The sequence below is a fragment of the Bos javanicus genome, chromosome 2 (genome assembly GCF_032452875.1).
Source record: "Bos javanicus breed banteng chromosome 2, ARS-OSU_banteng_1.0, whole genome shotgun sequence".
In the NCBI taxonomy this organism is placed as follows: domain Eukaryota; kingdom Metazoa; phylum Chordata; class Mammalia; order Artiodactyla; family Bovidae; genus Bos; species Bos javanicus.
In genome coordinates, this window is record NC_083869.1 from 6,583,233 (window position 1) to 6,603,724 (window position 20,492).

At 38.4% G+C, this 20,492-nt stretch overlaps 1 protein-coding gene across 3 annotated transcripts in view; it reads right to left on the bottom strand.

The window, feature by feature from the left end:
- PMS1 (PMS1 homolog 1, mismatch repair system component) overlaps positions 1-20,389 on the bottom strand; it is a 110,831-nt gene extending 90,442 nt beyond the window's left edge. For 2 of the 3 annotated variants that reach the window (XM_061432990.1, XM_061433008.1), the window contains exons 1-3: positions 20,299-20,389; positions 12,232-12,383; positions 8,104-8,286 (exon numbers count right to left, since the gene is read on the bottom strand). In XM_061432990.1, coding sequence (XP_061288974.1) covers positions 8,104-8,286; positions 12,232-12,363 — 315 coding nt within the window. In that variant the 5' untranslated portion in view covers positions 12,364-12,383; positions 20,299-20,389. Of the gene's footprint in view, positions 1-8,103; positions 8,287-12,231; positions 12,384-19,957; positions 20,042-20,298 lie in introns of those variants that run through there. The other variant, XM_061432999.1, reaches the window with a different exon arrangement.
- Positions 20,390-20,492: the final 103 nt, after the last annotated feature.

Sequence of the window (20,492 nt, forward strand, 5' to 3'; positions counted from 1 at the left end):
TTTATGATTGTCCCTCTAAAAATAATTCTACATTTAACCAAACACTGCTCCAAAATGCCAAGGTCAACTGAATTCTATTTCTATTTTCCAAAGAGCTAGCCACTTGACGTAAGCTGGTGTCACTGAGTAAAGGCAGCCCTGGAACTCCGAGTTCTAGTGCCAACTCTGCCAGTGGCTTGCTAGATGGTCCTGAATAAATGATTACACTATCATCTTAGGAGAAGGGTGATGATAAGATGAAGATGATGCTAATACTTTATAAGGTTACATGGGTTTTTGCTTTAACTACTTCAAAGCATTTTACAGATTTAGCCTTAAACCATTAGGGAATAGAAAACAAACTCCAGCCTAGATGAATAAACAGAAGTGCTAAAAAGCAAAATAGAACCTTAGTGGTCATAATGCAACATTTATGTTAAAGAAGTTTAAAAAAAGAAAAAAAAAAAAGAACATAATATCGTCTTCCAGTGTTAAAATTTTAAAAACTAAATTGTTTATGGTACTATGGAAATTTATTTAGATAGGAAATCCTTTGTAATTCCCTGCAAAAGACAGTGAAGGATAACACACACACACAGTTTCACAAATTCATAAAACACAGTGTGTTCCTCAGAAGAAGGAATTGTATTTCAAGAGTTCATTTCATCATATGATCCTGTGTCCTGGACAGGAAACCTTTTTTTGGACCAGGCACAGGTTCAGAATGTGTTAGCTGCTGTTAGCTGTGCAGCAGCTAACACATTTGAATTGGTAATAACTCCACCATCAGAAGCATCTTTAATATTACAAATTATTACTGGTGCTTCTGACTAGAGACATTGAGGAATTGTGGCAGTGAATGACTCCAGTGGTGTTCTCAAGAGAAAAAATAAATTTATTTTAAAGAATTTTAAAATGAGTTTATTTTAAAAGAAGTTTTAGAAGTCCTTAGAGGTTATATTAATTATCAATTGTTAAAAACTGACTCTCTGGTCTAGTTAATGAATTTCAATAAATTATAATACTATTACAAAGTTAAAATTGCATAAAAGCATTTAAGCTTTAGGTAAGTACTATTTTTCTCAATGTTTCAGAAAGTAAGTAAATTAAAAGCTTAGTATATATCTTTAAATTCATGAGAAAAAAAAATCCTCTCCTAACAAAATTTCATTTAAGATAATTAAAGTTTTGTGGAGGTTTTTTGGTTTTGTTTTGCTTCTGCTGACTTTTGGACAAAATCTGAAAAGTAAGGTAATTGGTCCTCATGATTCAGCTGAAATGTGAACCGCACATGGATCACTGACCTGTCTTTTCTTCCTCAGTGTGAGTATGCCTGCCTGTCTGCCTGCCTACAGCTGTAAGTTATGACTTCCCCCAAATACTCCACTGTGGGACACTAGCAACAGGGAGATCCTGGCCTTGGCGTTTCCCCTTTCCACAGTTTTATTATCAGTGAGAAAGTTGCATTTACGAAACATGATATACCAACTGCTTAAAAAATTCTGTGCCTATTCTAATTAAAGGCTTACCACAATGGCTCTCAGGGACACAGGAGGCATCCTGCACCGTGTCACAGGGAGCAGGAAACATCAGAACGAAGCTAGAGGCTTCCCTCTACTCTTCCACAGCTCTGTGGGACCACAAATAAGGGCAAACCAACTTCCATCTCGGAGAAGGCAATGGCACCCCACTCCAGTACTCTTGCCTGGAAAATCCCATGGATGGAGGAGCCTGGTGGGCTGCAGTCCATGGGGTCGCTAAGAGTCGGACACGACTGAAGCGACTTAGCAGCAGTAGCAGCAGCTCATTTTAGTTAGTATGTTTAGTAATACGTACCAGGAATTTAACACTGAAGACTGATGAATATTCCAAAATTACTGTTCCACAACAATAATAAATTTCAAGAGATGTTATGCTGAATGATATAATTAAAAAAAAAAAAATGAATCACTTTGTTTCAGTCACTGATACATTCATCAGATTATGGAAACAGGTAATTCCAGTTTTAAATACCACTCTGTTATAAAAATTTATTTTTTACTGTTTTGGACTGATTGGAAGTCATTTTATAACTGAAAAATTAGTTTATTTATAAGAAAAACTGCTTATTCTTTTAAAATGCATAAATTAAAAAAACAGAATTAGATATATTTTAAATTTCGACAGCCAACTTTGCTGAAAGTCTACTTAATTTTTCTTTTTATAACTAAAATTATGATTAACTTTAAAATAATCTAACACAAGATAATTTAAACAGTTGGAGTTTTGAGTGATGGCTGTGTGACAAAACTATATCCCAATTATCTATTATCAATTTACCTAGTCAGAGATGATTTACATCTGTATGACTTTAAATCTATCTACATCAGTTAGTTTGGCCAATAGAATAACCAAATCACTAATTTTTATTATGTAATCGAAATCTCTATCCAAAAATTTTCAAAATAAACTGGAGCCTTTAAAATAAACATGTAACTTCTATACTTGCAACTTCAATTCTTTCTGAATGGTGAAGTGTATTGTTTAAAAAGTAATATTTTTCCCCAGAAAAGCACTCATTAATTTGTCTTCCTAAATAATGTTTTAATTTTAAAATATAATTGACTTTAAGAACTATATATTACTATGTTTCTGAAATAGTATTCAGAAGCCTCGATATACATTTCAACTTGACTACTCCTTGATAAAATCTCTATTGAGCACTATGGACCTGAGTATATTCATTATTTTAATATGAGGCATTTTTAAACTTACTAATACCTTTTTAATCATGCTAGTAAGAAAGCAGTGTGAGGTACTGTGGAAAACCCAGTACTGAGAGGTGTGAAATTATAAATGAATTTTTGGCTTTGCCATGGATACATTATGTGTCTCTAAAGAGATCACAATTTTCATATTCCATTTACTTCACTGTGCACAGTTCCTCTGAACTAAACCACTCACATACAGTAGATAAATAAACTTTAACTGAATTATTATTAGACTGTTTTGAAGTTGGGTTAAGAAAACCTGGCATTATTAAAAAGAATGCATTTGAATCAGTTCTAGTGAAGTGAATGAAACTGGAGCCTATTATACAGAGTTAGGTAAGTCAGAAAGAAAAACACCATTACAGTATACTAACACATATATGTGGAATTTAGAAAGATGGTAACGATGACCCTATATGTGAGACAGCAGAAGAGACACAGATGTAAAGAACAGACTTTTGGACTCTGTGGGAGAAGGCGAGGGTGGGATGATTTGAGAGGGTAGTGTTGAAACATGTATATTATCATATGTGAAATAGATCGCCAGTCCAGGTTCAATGCATGAGACAGGGTGCTCAGGGCTGGTGCACTGGGATAACCCTGAGGGATGGGATGGGGAGGGAGGTGGGAGGGGGGTTCAGGATGGGGAACACATGTACACCCATGGCTGATTCATGTCAAGGTATGGCAAAAACCACTACAATATTGTGAAGTAATTAGCTTCCAATTAAAATAAATAAATTTGTAAAAAAGAAAAGAAAACCTGGCATTTGGCTTCAGAAAACCTCATTTTCTTATCAAAAATATAGGGAGACTAAACCATAAAAGACTAAGATGGAGACTAGCACTGGCGAGTGCTCCAGAGACGATCATTTGTGGGCGCAAGACAGAAAGAGAAGTGGGGCTGTGCCACAGTCACAGCAGGCCTTGGCAGGCCCCAGGGGGCACTCTGGAGCAGAAACAGCATGGCAGAGTTGTTTCTGAATCAGAACAGGGCCTTTACAAGGTTGCCCTGTATAAGGTGGGTAAGGGTCCACTACTCATACCAGAATCCTTTGTATCAGAAAGAATCTAAATCATCAAAACATTTGTGACGAAAGAGTATAAACTGTAAGAGTCCATTTAGATCAAGTTCAAGTACAGGTATGACTAATCTCTGTGATACAGATCAGAAGAGCCACTACCTTTTGAGGCATACTAGCTGGAAGCAGGAATGAGAGAGGCCTTCAGGGGTGCTGATAATGGTCTAAATCTTGATCTGAAGTATACATACATAAAAATTTACACACACATGCACACACATCTATGTGTGATTTTCCCAAAGACTTATAAGACTTAACAATATTCCATAAAATACTGGAATATTTTCTAAGATAAACTTTGGACTCTAAAATATGTAAATTGAACATAATGTCTTAAAGCTTATAGTTTTCTATCACTGTGATAATTTGACAATTCTTCTACTCCTTTTGTAATTTTGATGAACAAAATTATTTTAAGTATTTATACTCAAGACATTCAAATACTTCAAAAATGAATCAAGAGATCAAATGATAAATTTGGATACTAAGTGGGCTTAAGTAATCAAATGAAAAAACAATGCTGAGTACCACTGGATAAAGACTTGCCAAACTGCCATCAAAAATTGTAACTACAGTGAAGATTTGGATAAATTATGACTTATGTACAGTGTATTTTAAAAGACTAAGTATAGTACTGCCACCTAGCAGACAAAGTTGATAATGACCAACTTCAGTTCTGAAAGGCCAATATACACATCTTATAGGGAGAGGGGGGGAAGATTCAGGAGAATGGAATTGAAACATGTAAAATATCATGTATGAAACGAGATGCCAGTCCAGGTTCAATGCACGATACTGGATGCTTGGGGCTAGTGCACTGGGACGACCCAGAGGGATGGTATGGGGAGGGAGGAGGGAGGAGGGTTCAGGATGGGGAGCACATGTATACCTGTGATGGATTCATTTTGATATTTGGCAAAACTAATACAATTATGTAAAGTTTAAAAATAAAATAAAATTTAAAAAAAAAAGAAAATACAAAAAGGCTGAACAATATATTATTTAACAATACCTGTCAAAATAAAGCTTAACAACTATTTGCCAAATTTGGACAACACAGTTAGAAAATCAAATACTTTACTCTCAAACAAATAATACAATTTTTAGAACAGCCCTGAGAACTCAAACAGCAGTATTTAGTACTGGGAGCTTCAAAGCCTCTCTGGTACAAATCACACCCCAATTAAAAAAAAAAAAAAAAAGACTCTTTCTACAAGATTTCAGGACTATAGATTCCAACGTACAGTCTACGGTGATAAAATTGGGCAATGGCCAGTAAATTGTGGAGACTCAGCAAACTCTCAATAAAACAAGTGCTGAGAAAGATAGAGAAAGCACAGGGTGTGCAAGATTTTGGATAAAGATTTTTACACAGTATACACTTAAGGAATGACAAGGTCTTTTCTCCTTTAGTGATGTCTGAACATCTGGATTCTAATAAGCAAGGTCCTCTGAGCTAGAACAGCATAACTTCACCCTTTTAACTCCTGTCCTCCACAACCCACAATTTTTTTTTCTTTCTTAGGCATCAGCTTACAGAGCCCTGAAGTTAAAGAGTGAATACCTAGATGGGACCATTCCACCAAAAGTGGAGAAAACCTACTTTATGCAGACACTCTAAGGGAAGGGCTGAGGGAAGACGGAGAAGCCTGGAGAAGGGGTCACTGTTGGGGAGACTAGATCACTAAATAGACAATGAAAGCAGCAATATCTCATATCTTTGCCACTTTTCTGAGACAAGTCCCATCATTTCACTGCACCTGAGCATGCTCACCCAAACAGCAGTCAGCACAAATGAAAGGATACATGGCCACCAGGCAAAAGCAGGTAGCTAAGGAGACCCTCACAATTACCATGTAAAACAGTCACCTTGGCACACAATCACACTGTAAAACAGACCCGAACACAGAAGAGAGCAGTACAGCACAAAGCAACTAGTGATCAAACACAACTGATATACATGGAGATGGAGAGATTGAAAGGTTGTTATTGAATCACACGAAGACTCCGGGATTCTTGGCCCCCAGAGGAGAAGAATTCAATCCGGGGCCAGAGACGAGGCTTGATAGCTCAGAGCTTTTGTGTAATAAAGTTTTATTAAAGTATAAAGGAGATAGAGAAAGCTTCTGACATAGGCATCAGAAGGCGGCAGAAAGAGTACCCGCTTGCTAGTGTTAACAATGAAGTTATATACTTTCCAATGCATCCAAAGAATGTCTGGAGGTTGTAAAGACCTCATCAGACCTACTCCCATAATTTACATTTTAAGATAACAGAAGGTTTAATCCAGAGACTATCCTTAGGCAAGATACATTATTGTTATATAATCCTAAGGAATATGGAGAAAGAAAAAAGTTTGTCCTTTCTTCCTCCTTGAGAATTCCAGATCCCTCTCTCCTTGGGAACCCCTAGACTCCTTATCAACCTGCCTAGGAACTGACTCTCTCAAGATAAGGTTCCAGATGGGCTTTGCCAAAAACCAGTTGTGAGATCTAGGGAAGAGGCAGTGACACAGAATTGATACTATGCAACGCGGTGGGTCAGACATCAACTGAACGAAGGGTTTATATACACTGAAAACATCCAGCAGTCAGGAGAGGAAAATTCTAACTAGGGTTTAGCCCAAGCCATTGCACATCTCTAGTGAGTGACTGAGTGTTTGCTCAGTCGTGTCTGACTCCTTGTGACCCCCATGGACTGTAGCCCACCAGGCTCCTCTGTCCATGGGACTCTCCAGGCAAGAATACTGGAGTGAGTTGCCATTTGCTTCTCTACATATCTCTAGAGCACAGTCCAATTATCTGTGTTGACCAGCGTAGTATTTCCAGAGTGTGTTCCACAGCAGAACAGAATTAACAGTGATAGCTATCTCAATAAATGGGTTTCATAGCCAAGTGTGCAGGAAATGTCCCTATTGTAAACCACCAACCTCAGAGATTCACAATGCACTTTAGTACAGTAAAGGCTCTGAGAAATGCTTATAGTTACCTGTATAACTTTAATACTTTTCCAAGCCATTAGATGATCAAACCATTTTTTCCCTCTCATATATATATATATATATATATATGTGTATATATATATATATATTACCACTGAAAAACACTCTTTGCCATTCCTCAAAAAATTAATTACAGTAGTCCCCCTTACCCACAGGAGACATGTTGCTAAATCCCCAGTGGAGGCCTGAAACTGCAGATAGTATCAAACCTTACATACACTATGTTTTTTTCTAAATACACATATCTAAGATAAAGTTCAATTAATAAATCAGGCACAGTAAGAGAATATCTGAATTGCTGGCATCACTACTCTTGTACTTTGGGGCCATTATTAAGTAAAATAAGGGCTCCTTTGAAAACAAGCACTATGATACCTTGACAGATCTGATAACTCACCCAGCCAGAAAGCGACTAAAAGGCTGTACTGTGTGCAGTGTGGATACGTGAGACAGACAATTCACATCCTAGGCAGGACAGAGCAGAACCACACCATATTTCATCATGCTACTCAGAATGGCACACAACTTATGAATTATTCCTGGAATTTTTCCACTTAATATTTTCTGACAGTGGTTGACTGCGGTAACTGAAACCACAGAAAGCAAAACCAGGGATAAGGGGGGATTACTGAACCATTTGACCCAGCGATTCCACTTCAGGGTATATACCCAAAAAAGTGAAAGCAAGGACTCAGACATTTGTACACCAATCTTCACAAGAGTCAAACACTGGAAACAACCCAAATGTCTCTTGATAGATGAATGAATAAATAAAAAATGGTTTATACATACAATGGAGTATCATTCACCCTTAACGAGAATGAAATTCTAATACACATTATAACATGTATGAACCTTAAAGACATTATGCTAAGTGAAATAAACCAGACACAAAAGATAAATATTGTATGATTCCAAGTATAAGACACACCTAAACAGTCAAACTCATAGAGACAGAAAGTAGAATATTAGTGACCAGTGGACAGAGGAAAGGAGAATAGGGGTTTATTGTTTAATGGGTACAGCTTCAGTTTGGGATGATGAAAAAGTCCCAGAGATGGACAGTGGTGATACCTACACAACAGAGCCAATGCATTTAACGTCACAGAACTGTAAACTTAAAAATGACTAAACTGGTAGATTTGATGTCTATTTTACACAATAAGATGGTAAATGTTACATGTATTTTACACAGTTAAAAAAAAACTGCCAAATTCTGGGTGGGTTTTCTCTTAATTCTAATACCATGTTATTATGAAACTGCTAAAATGATCAATACAAATTACCTTACCTCGGCTATACAACAAATTGACCCCAAGGCTTCTCCACGAAAACCATACGTTGTCAAATTTTCAAGGTCTTCGTGACTACTTATTTTGGAGGTGTAGTACTTTACTGCCATTACAGGTGCATCAATAGCCTTGATACCTTCACCATTGTCTCGCACCTCAATTTTATCAAATCCATAGTTTTCCTATGAAAAGTTCAAAAATACTTTTAGTATATAAAGACAATAAACTATTATCACATTTAGACAGAAGGTAACACAAATGAAACAGTTTTGTTATTTATCTATCTCTTATGGAAACTTAGGACTTCCCTGGTAGCTCAGTTGGTAAAGAATCTGCCTGCAATGCAGGAGACCGTGGTTCGATTCCTGAGTCAGTAAGAAACCCCAGAGAAAGGATAGGCTACTCGCTCCATTATTCTTGTGCTTTCCTAGTGGCTCAGATGGTAAAGAATCCAGCTGCAATGCAGGAGACCGGGGGTCAATCCCTGGGTTGGGATGATCCCCTGGAGGAGGGCATGGCAACCCACTCCAGTATTCTTGCCTGGAGAATTACCATGGTCATGGAGCCTGGCGGGCTACAGCCCATGGGGTTGCAAAGAGTCGGACATGACTGAGCAACTAAGCACAGCACAACAGAGCATGTAAACTTAACATTAAGGAAGTTAAAGAGTTTAAATTCTTAACTCTACCAATTCCTACTTATGGTACAATGGGCAAGTTCCTTGTTTTCCTTGGACTCAGATTCAGTGTAAAATAATATCAGTATGATCTTCATGGTTCCCTTGAATTGTTTCCATATAATAGGTATTTACATTTAAATTTATGTTTAAACTTCCCCAGAAATATTCTCCAAAGTTATATAGACCTTTTAATATATTGTTGCAGTTGTTCAGTCACTAAGTCGTATCCAACTCTTTGCAACCTCACGGACTGCAGCTACCAGGCTCTCTGTTGTCCTCTATCTCCTGGAGTTTGCTCAAATTCACATCTACTGAATTGGTGATGCTATCTAACCATCTCATCCTCTGCTGCTCCCTTCTCCTCCTGCCCTCAATCTTTCCCAGCATCAGGACCTTTTCCAATGACATGGTTCTTCCCATCAGGTAATCAAAGAACTAGAGCTTCAGCATCAGTCCTTCCGATGAATACTCAGGGATGATTTCCTTCAGGATTGACTGGTTTGATTTCCTTGCAGTCCCAGGGACTCTGAAGAGTCTTCTCCAACACCACACTTCAAAATCATCAATGATTCAGCACTCAGTCTTCTTTATGGTCCAACTCACATCCACAAATGACCACTGGAAAAACCAAAGCCTTGACAATATGGACATTTGTTGGCAAAGTGATGTCTCCGTTTTTTAATATACTGTCTAGGTGTGTCACAACATTTCTTCCAAAGAGCAAGTGTCTTTTAATTGCATGGCTGCAGTCACCATCTGCAGTGATTTTGGAGCCCAAGCAAAGAAAATCTGTCACTGCTTCTACTTTTTCCCCCTTCTATTTGCCATGAAGTGATGGGACCGGATGCCAAGATCTTAGTTTTCTGAATGCTGAGTTTCAAGCCAGCTGTTTCATTTTCCTCTTTCACCCCCATCAAGAGGTCCTTCTGTTTCTCTTCACTTTCTGCATTAGAGTGGTATCATCTACATATCTGAGGTTGCTGGTATTTCTCCCAGCAATCTTGATTCCCGCTTGTGAGTCATCCAGCTCAGCATTCTGCATGAAGTACTCTGCCTATCATCCATCTGTCCGGGGTGGTCCTGCATGGCATGGCTCATAGCTTCACTGAGTTACCCAAGTCCCTTCACCATGACAAGGCTGAAGGGTGCTTTGTGTATATATAATCTCCCAAATAAAACAGAACACCATCACCATCAAAACAACACCCAGTTCTACCCACCAAGAGCCCAGCAATTATCAACATTCAATCTGATTTTTACTACTTTCTCTCTTGAACTACTTATTGTAGTCATAAATAAATAAAAATCTGTTAATTATGACTTTCTGAATTTCTTTCTGCAAAGTCACCTAACAGACCGCTCAGAAAATACACCTAATTAGCAATTTCAGTGAGTTTTTAATTTGAAAATGGAGGAGGAAAAACAAATCATAGCTTAATATGGGTAATTTAATACTAAAAATATGCATATATTGCAAATACAAAGCATAAATTCCTATGGTCATCACACTTTCTATGAGTACACATTTTAAATTTGGTAGCAAACTTCTATCATAAGCTTTACTTCACAGAGTTTTATGTGTATGGCCATAAATGCAAGTTATATAGGGAAAAAAAAAATCTTCCTACAATTATAATGACTGTTATTTAAAAATACTACAGTACCTTTTTAATAACCTAAAATTATATGATACTGTATCATTCTTTTTTAGATAAATTAGAAATACAAGGTGCTGGGGAGAGTCACCTAAGATTTAGTTTCTTATCTCTCCCTTAATCTAACATTATGATTCTGGAGATAGCTTGTCTACTTTGTTTTATAGAAAAATAATTAACTATAGAAATGCCAGTCTTTAAATACAAGTAAAAACTCAAGGGACCTGAGTAAAATAATACAAACATCTGTTTAAATGTCTGAAATAATGTCAACACATTTAATTTACTAATTATGAAAATATTCATACTCAGGACAATTATTACTATATGAAACTATAATAAAACAGATCTTATTATATAGAGCAAAAGAGCTGTTTTAAAATTCTACAAACCAGAAACTGATAAATGTCAAGAGACTTAAATATATAACCAGGTAAAAATGTGTACTCTAATTTCCTTTTTAAAGAGGACTTCTGTTGGCTCTGTAAAATTATTTTTTAAAACTGTATTTTTCTTCCAAGACCTTTCAGAGTAAGATTTATGTTTGCCTGCTTAAGATTCTTATGTTAAATTTGTCAGTTATAATTATCTAATCCTATTTAAGTACTATCAACTGTATTCTAATCAGACTGAACTGTATAAAATGTTTAAGAAAAAGGAACTGTCTTTCATTTTAATTTTTTCATATTTATAAAGCTTTTACTGTATCATTTAAAATCAAAGTACAAGTTTGACATAGGATAGAACAATGCTTCTCATTATCAACCAGAAACTTTTTAGAAACACAAATTTGGGGCCCTACCTAGAATATGAAATTCTAGGGCCCAATAGCTGTTTTAACAAACTCACTAAAATTACTGATGCACCCAAGTGTTGTGAGAACCACTAGCATTGACGAAAAATCTTGAAAGGTTTTAGAGTCATAAAGATCTGGAATATAATCTCAGCTCTACTACTTACTACCATACTTACATGACTTTGGGAAAGTTCTTAGAACCTTAGTTATTTGTAAAATGGGTAGCGGTAGCTAATTTATAGTTTTTATAAGGATAAAAAGGGATAACATATATATAATATATGTACATGTATATGAAAAGGGAAGGTCTCTTTCCTACAAAGATATTCATATCAGTATTCTTGCTAATGCCATAATACCAGAAATAATATAAATATCTGATGATCAGGAGATTACAAAAAAAATGCATTCTTACATTCACTCAAACAAATTTATTTACCATTTATGTACCAGATTCTGAACAGGTATAGACAACACAAAAAAATATAGACCTTACCTCCATGAGCTAGTAATTTATAATAGAGGTGGTAGAGGTTCAGACTCATTGCAATAAATCATAGTAAGTGTCATAAGTCATATTAACTCAAATGATTTAATATGTAGCACTTAAATTTAAAAATGTGAAAACTATGAAACAACAAAGTTCTGAAAGAGGATTAAGTAGAAAAAACAAAATACAAATGAGAATATATAAAACAAATAAGCACATATAACCAAGGGTAAGTAATAGCAGAAAATATGGACAAATTAAGTTCATTTATGTGAAAGAGTCCTCAAGAGTAAGTTTTCCTTTATGACTTCCTTTAGTGTTACTGTATATTGATTTAAACTAAAATGCATTTTTAAGGATTTACTCTTAAATAAGACAAAAGATTTAATGTTCTAAAAATAATTTACTGGTATATGAAGAAAAAAAAGGTAATAGTTGTAAGGAGAAAACATCTGTCCAACTCCTTTTTGTTTCAAAGGTAGTTGGCAGCATCTCAAGAACACTCACCAGTTTAACATCTATGCTTGTGGCACGGGCATCCAAGGAGTTTTCAATGAGCTCTTTTACAACACTGACCACGGAAGTGATTACTTGAGAGCTTGAAAGTAGGCGAACTGTTGCTGCGGACAACTGTTTCATTCTAGCTTTCAGCACAGTAGCTAGAAAATAAACCATGAGATGTAAAAATAAAAATTGTTAAACATTCCTAACAGAACTGATAGCAGTTTGGTTACGAGTCTCATTGTATGTCAGGCTCTACTGTTAAGCACATACAGTATTAAATTGCTTATTTCTTATGAATATCCTTTAAAATCAATGCCATTATCATCTGCATATTGTTAAGTCTAAGGCACAGATATATTATTTGGTAAGTCACACTAGTTACTAATTGAAGAATGGTAAGAACAATTGTGCAATAAGTGTAATATATGACCTGCCTGGCTAGGAATGACCAGATGGTGCTGTCAACTGATAAGCAGATAATGTCAGTCATGTGCCTTAATGGCAGTGGCTGTTGAACATCATTAGTCATCGATACATTTCAATGAATTACAATTTTCTCTTTTAATTACTGAGCTCTTTTAGGGTTAGGAAATTCAGACTATAGAACTACCCTTAATCTAAACTAGTCACATCTCCGACATATCACATCAGATTACCATCCTGTACACTACTCAGCCTAAAACATCTTTCTAATCGTGTGGCTCCCCAAAGCCAAAATAAGATAAAGCTCAAATCCATGTGCTGGCATTCAAGGTCCTTTACCTGCCGATCCAACTTGTCCATCCGAATCTCTCTACCAGTAATTGTTTAAGCCATGAAACTCTCTGTCATGAAACTTTTGCAAAGAAACAAAAAACCTCCTATGGAAGTCATATATACAAAATCCGCAGGGAGAGGGGTTTGCATCTACTTTAATGCCTAACTTCAGAAAACATTTCAATAAATTAAAAAATACTAGCTTGACAACATACAAGTTCCTCTAGAGTTATGATTTTATCTGACAATAAAACGGGGGAGGGGAGAACCCAAAGTACATCCTTAATTTACCACGACTTGTTACATGCACACATGATGGTATGATCCTATGGAATCTAGGTCCAAACAAAACAACGATACCAAAGACAAACAAAATTAAAAGGTTTCTATTTAGGATTCTTTCTCAGGCAACTTAGATGTAAACAAGCAGAGTGACATGAAGTTTAAGAATAAGTAATTGAGCAAGAAATGGAATATAGCCACTAAGATTACACAGAATTTTGAGAGATGCATTTCTGGGAAGCAGTCAATATACTGACTTCTGAATGGTGTTAACTGTTCACAATTCATAACTACATTTTGCTTTGCACAAGGCAAAGCTGATTAGCACGATGGAGAAATACGCCAGACCAGAGTCTAAAAAAACAGGTTTGGGTGTTCATCTTTAGTCACATAAACTGAAGTTTACTTAAATCCCTCTGTAAAATCAACTTATCACTTGTATGCTGTTGTTCAGTCGCTAAGATGTATCCAACTCTTTGTGACTTCATGGACTGCAGTGCCCCAGGCTTCCCCGTCCTTCATATCTCCCAGAGCTTGCTGGAACTCATATCCATTGAGTCAGTGATGCCACCCAACCACCTCATTCTCTGCCACCCTCTTTGTCTCCTGCCCTCAATCTTTACCAGCATCAGCGTCTTTTCAATGAGTAGGCTCTCCGCATCAGGTGCCCGAAGTACTGGAGCTTCAGCATCAGCCCTTCCAATGAATATTCTAAAGGGTGGATTTCCTTTAGGATTGACTGGTTTGATCTCCTTGCAGTCCAAGGGACTCTCAAGAGTCTTCTCCAACACCACAGCTCAAAAGCATCAATTCTTCAGCATTCAGCTTTCTTTATGGTCCAAATCTCACATCTGTATGTGACTTCTGGAAAAACCACAGCTTTGACTATATGGACCTGTGATGTATCTGATTTTTAATATGCTGTCTAGGTTTGTCATTGTTTTCCTTCCAAGAAGCAAGCATCTTTTAATTTCATGGCTGCAGTCACCATCTGCAGTGATTTTGGAGCCCAAGAAAAGAAAATCTGTCACTGCTTCCACATTTTCCCCTTCTATTTGCCATAAAGTGATGGGACCAGATGCCATGGTCTTAGTTTTTTGAATGTTGAGTTTTAAGTCAGCTTTTTCATTCCTCTATTTCACCCTCATCAAGAGGCTTTTTAGTTCCTCTTCATTTTCTGCCACTGGAGTGCCATTACTTAAATCCCTCTGCAAAATCAACTTATTACTTGTATAAATGAGGATAATCCCTCACTAGTCTGTTGTGAGAATCATATAAGAAAATACACACAAAATGTTATGTAAATGATAAAGCCATATAAAATATACAGTATTCTCATTACCATGATCATTATATACAGAAACACTGAAAATCTTTTTCTAACAATTAACTTCTAATTACACTATGTATGTAATTTGGGGGTAGCCCAGTCTTAGGAGAGTAGCTGTCAACAACCACCTTTCAGTGTTTCTTTGTGGCTCTCACTGGGCGGGAGGCCTTCCCAGTCAGTCAGGAAAACAGCACACGGTCAGCTGCTCCATTGCCATAACAGTCACACAAATTAATGCTGTCACAACAAAGGCACCCTCAGGCTTCAGACTGGCCTCAGGTCTAAAGGTACAGAACTACATGGTACTATTAGCAACTAGCACACACACGGTCATCACCAGCCACTGTGACGGCTCACACATGAAACAGGGCTACTCCAACTGCAATGTGCTAATGCACTCTGGATGTCAAACTTGGTATAAAACACGTAAATAAATTTAATTTTTTACATTGATTAAAATTAAATGATATTCTGAATATACTGGATTATATATAATATTTTTTAAAATTAATTTCCCTTAATTTTTTCCCCCTTTAATGTGACTTACCGTAAAATTTAAAAGTGCGTGTGCATACATATACGCAACCCCATGGACCGTAGCCCCCCAGGCTCCTCTGACCATGGTGATTCTCCAGGCAAGAATACTGGAGTGGGTTGCCATGTCCTCCCCTCCAGGTGATCTTTCCAACCCAGGGATTGAACCCAGGTCTCCCACACTGCAGGTGGATTCCTGACCATCTGAGCCACACCAGAGAAGCCCATGAATACTGGAATGGGTGGCCTATCCCTTCTCCAGGGGATCTTCCTGACACAGGAATCGAACCGGGGTCTCCTGCATTGCAGGTCAACTCTACCAGTTGAGCTACCAGGTAGCCCATATATGGCTTGTATTAGTGTTCTATTGCACAGTCCTGGTGAAAGTAGTGGTTACAAGATCAAGTTCTGAAATCACACTGCTTTGGTTCTAGCTTAGCCTTTACACTAATAATTATATAAATGTTGAGAAAATTAAACTCTAAAATTTAATCATCTAATCTACAAACTAGAGATAATAATGGTATCATATGGCTGTGGTGAGAAGTCAGTTCAGTTCAGTCGCTCAGTCATGTCCGACTCTTTGCGACCCCATGGTCTGCAGCACGCCAGGCCTCCCTGTCCATCACCAACTCCCAGAGTTTACTCAAACTCATGTCCATTGAGTTGGTGATGCCATCCAACCCTGTCGTCCCCTTCTCCTCCTGCGAAGTAAAAAAAAATAATGTATATAACTCATTGGGCTTCCCTAGTGGCTCACTTGGTAAAAAATCTGCCTGCAATGCAGGAGACCCCAGTTTGATCCTTGGGTCAGGAAGATCCCCTAGAGAAGGAAATGGCAACCCATTCCAGTACTGTTGCCTGAAGAATTCCATGAACCTAAGAGTTGGCAGGCTACAGTCCATGGAATCGCAAAAGTAGGACATGACTGTGCGACTTTCACTTTCATACAACTTATTATAGTGCTTGGCATATACATGCTAAAAGATCCCAGGATCTTTGGACTAAATTGAATTCCTCCAAACTAGTAAATGAATCCCACCCCGACCCCTACCTAAACACACGCAGCAGACCTCTAACTACCCCAACAGGAGCTAATCCACAGCTTGAAATCAGATGAGGCTTGGGTTTAAGAAGTCTGCTTCCTCAGTTTGAGAGTCTCAAGGATGTAAGAAAAACACTTTTGGGGTATTAACTTAGCCTCACCTCAACCTTCCCTTTCTGCAGAATCTTTTTATTCATCTCATCATCTTCATCTAATTCTAACTTCTCTTTCAAAATCTATTTCCTGCTCCCCAATCCCTAAATTCACCCCAACCTTCCTCCTCTTCTACCTACTGAGATCAAGGCAGACCACAGCATGATCTCTATTTTCACACACTTTACCTTCTCACCACAGTGTTCTTTGGTTTTTTAAAATGTTTACATACTCTTCTTCCCTCAGTCTCAGACTAATGTCTCTTTCTTCTAAGCTAACAATTTCACCTAGTTTCTTCAGTCCCACCACACCTCTAGTCATTCCGGCCTTGAAAGCAAAAACAAACCAAAAATTCTTCCCTCAACCCTATTACCTCTATGATTATCTTCTTTCTTTATGAAGCCAAACTTAAATAAGTAACCTATATTCACTGTCACCAATTCTCTATCACAGACTCACTTCTAAAACCTTGCAAAACAGGGTATACAACCACTGATAGGATTCTGTTCTCAAGCTCACCAATGAGCTCTTACGTCATCAAACCCTTTTCTCAGAACTCATGTTCCTTGACATCCCTGAAGCATGTGACATCGATGATACTGTTTAATTCTCAAGAATTATATCATCTACCTATACCTCTTGAATCTCTTCATATTTTCCTCACTCTCCTCCCAGAAAATGGGCATTCCATAATCCCTCCACACTCCTCTTATCTACCTTAAAACCCAAAGCTTCAGGTATAGAATCACATCTAAATCTACATCCCAACAGTGATCTCTCTCAAGTTAAGACAAGCATTTCTTACAATCAGCATCACTGATACCTCAAAATAGGTATTTATAAAAGAGAACTTCTCTTCTTATTCCCCCTTCACATCTCCCACTTAACTTTGTTATGTATCTTATCAGCACATTGTTCTTACTGACAGCAGTCAAAAATGTCAATCTTGGTTTGCCAGCAATCCCACCCTATTTGCACCTTCACACTCTCCTGATGCAAAACTATCTACCATTCTAGACCCAATTTCAGTATCATTTATAACCTGGTCCTTTATGATCACTGAGCCACGAATGACCCTTTGCTCACCCTACATTCTGAAAGAACTTGGCTCACTTAACACACCTGTGTCCTTATCTGAACAATGTCTGAATGCAGGGAATTATTATTTCTGGATGCAACAAAAGAGTAATCAGAGTACTTCACAAATTAATAAAGCGGGACACAAAAAATACTTTTATCAGCACTTACCTCTTGCAAAGGTAAACATTAGGAAGAGTGACCTCCCTTCCTTTATGTATTCTAATTGGCCTCCATACTATCCCCTACACACCACTTGTACCTCCTAACCAGGCTTTTTTTCTAGAATCCAGGGCCTTATTTCCAACTACTTTCTAAATATCATCATTTAGATGACAGGGAGGCACCCTAAACTTAACAAGACCCAAGGGGATCTCAGATCTTTCTCTAACCTTCTTCTTGAATTTATTTGATAATAAAAAAAAAGCTTACATAAGCTACTTTATATATTAATACATACAAAATTAATCCTCACAAGTTTATGTATACTGTCATTCCTCTATCACAAACAAGATTTAAGAGCTTGATAACTTGTTCCAGGATCACACAGCTATTAAGTGACAGAGGCACACCTGCGTATCTTGGCATGCTTGACTCCAAAGGCTATGTTCATCCATTCTCACAAAGCAAAATTAGAAACCTTGAGTCATCCCTGAAATTCTCCTCACCCTCTACATCCTGCCACCCAGTCCTATCTATCCTACTGTTTAAATCTCTCTCAAACCAGTTCTTTCCTGTCTAAAGCTATGGTACTACCTCTGTTCAGCCTCTTAACAATTTTCCCCTGAACTACTGCCATAACCAGGTAATTGAGATTTTCCTGGGATCTCAACCACCTACACTGTTCTTTATATAATCATGTTGCTATCCTACTTAAAATTTTATAAAGATTTTCAACTATTAGGTTAAATCCAAACTCCTTAACAATTGGACCTCTATCTCTCTAATCTCATCCTACTCTTCTCCAAATAACACACTAGACCAGTCACACTATATACCATTCGTCTCTCTTAATGTAGCAGCCCTGATTCCTTCCTCAGAACATAAGGTTCCCTTTCTCTACTAATGACTTCTAACTATACTTCTAGATTTAGTTCAAGTACGACCTCCTCCAGGAAGCCTTTCTTATCAGCTCCAATCCCTGCCCCAACAAATTATACCCTCCTTCCTCTGTACTCCCAGAGCACTTTTCCCTTATTTCTAACCCCAAACTCATCACAGATTATTCTAAGTATTCTATTTCTGTCCCTTCCCGACTGAAAGCTCTTTGAGAACAGAGATTGTATATTAATTTTATATCCCAGGCAATGGCACTCCACTCCAGTACTCTTGCCTGGAAAATCCCATGGATGGAGGAGCCTGGTAGGCTGCAGTCCATGGGGTCACTAGAGTCAGACACAACTGAGCGACTTCACTTTCACTTTTCACTTTCCTGCATTGGAGAAGGAAATGGCAACCCATTCCAGTGTTCTTGCCTGGAGAATCCCAGGGAGGGGGGAGCCTGGTGGGCTGCCGTCTATGGGGTCACACAGAGTTGGACACGACTGAAGTGATTTAGCAGCAGCAACATAACTTTTGGAACAAGCACCGATGTGTACCAATCGGAATCTTTTGAAAAGGGATATCAGGCTTACGAATCACAGCACAGATTGTCTAAGAATGTCAGAAATCAGTCTTCCATATTTGCTGAGGGGTAAATCAAACATTCCCAAAAGAGGGCTGATAATCAGGAAAATCAATTAAGCATAACAATGTATCTAAAAAAGAAGCAAAGATCAGAGAAGTCATAGATAAACTTTAGGGAGAATAAATAAAATAAAAGGAAAAAAACAACTGGTTTCATAGGGCCAATAGAAATGCTATTATACATACATATAATAAACCCATATGTATATAGGGTTTCCCACATAGCTCAGTGGTAAAGAATCTGCAGGCCAAAGCAAGAGACACAGGAGATGAGGGTTCAATTCCTGGCTAGGGAAGATGCTCTGGAAAATGAAATGGCAACCCACTCCAGTATTGCCTGGAAAACGCCACGGACAGAGGAGCCTGGCAGGTTACAGTCCACGGGGTCACAGAAGGTTGGACATGACTTGACAACTGAGCCACCACGCATATATATAGTCCACCTTCTCTTACACCAATTTTGAAATGCCCACTTAAAGTTATTTCAGCATTACAAATAAACTCTGTGTATTGCCAAAGTAATAAAATTCAACTTCAAAGATAACTACAAATAATCTGATTTTTTTCCTCTCTTATCTTGAATAAGATCAGAGACCACCAGGCGGTCCAGTGGTTAGGATTTCACTTCGCTACCAAGGCCCGGGTTCAATCCCTCGTTGGGAACCAAGGTCTCCACAAGCCTCCCTGCAACCCACGGGGAGCGGCAAAATAAATAAACTCTTGGAACCCATATTTCCTCAGCAAACAAGTACCCGTCTTCTGCGTGTAGAGAGATCCAGAATGACATAAGTAAAAATCATAATCAACCTTAAAGTTTGCTTGCCCCACTTGCATGATGCTACTACATACAATATTATGAAGCCTACCCTCACACTCAAAGCCAGGCTGAATTATGGCTGTCCGGAGGTAAAATTCTGCCTGGCAAACTTTAAGACCTGCACTCAAAAGGATCTGAGGAGTGGGCTGAGACACCGTTTAGTCAAGAAAGCTCAGACACCAAGGAGGCCCGCAGCTGGTGGGAGGCCGCTAACCGCGTGTGCGCGCCCGCTAGCGCCGCTGCGCCCGCTTCCCGCTCCGCGCGTGGAGAGGGGGAGGGGCGCCCCTGCCGGCCCCCTGTACTCGCGCCAGACCAGGACGAGGTCAAAGGAGGACGCTCTCGAGCCTACGACAATGTAACAATGAATGCCCGTTGGCCACACGACACTACCTGCTTGCTCGCGCGAAGTGGGCAATTACAATCCACTAGCGGACCGGCCAGCGTTCGGACGGGAGCCCAGGCCCGGCCTCGCTGAGTCCCGACTCACCCACCGCGCGCGCGGGGCGGGGCAGACACGGAGCGCACCGCCCTCAGTCCCGCCCAGTCCGGCGAACGTGGGATTGGCGCCGCTCTCAGCCAATCCG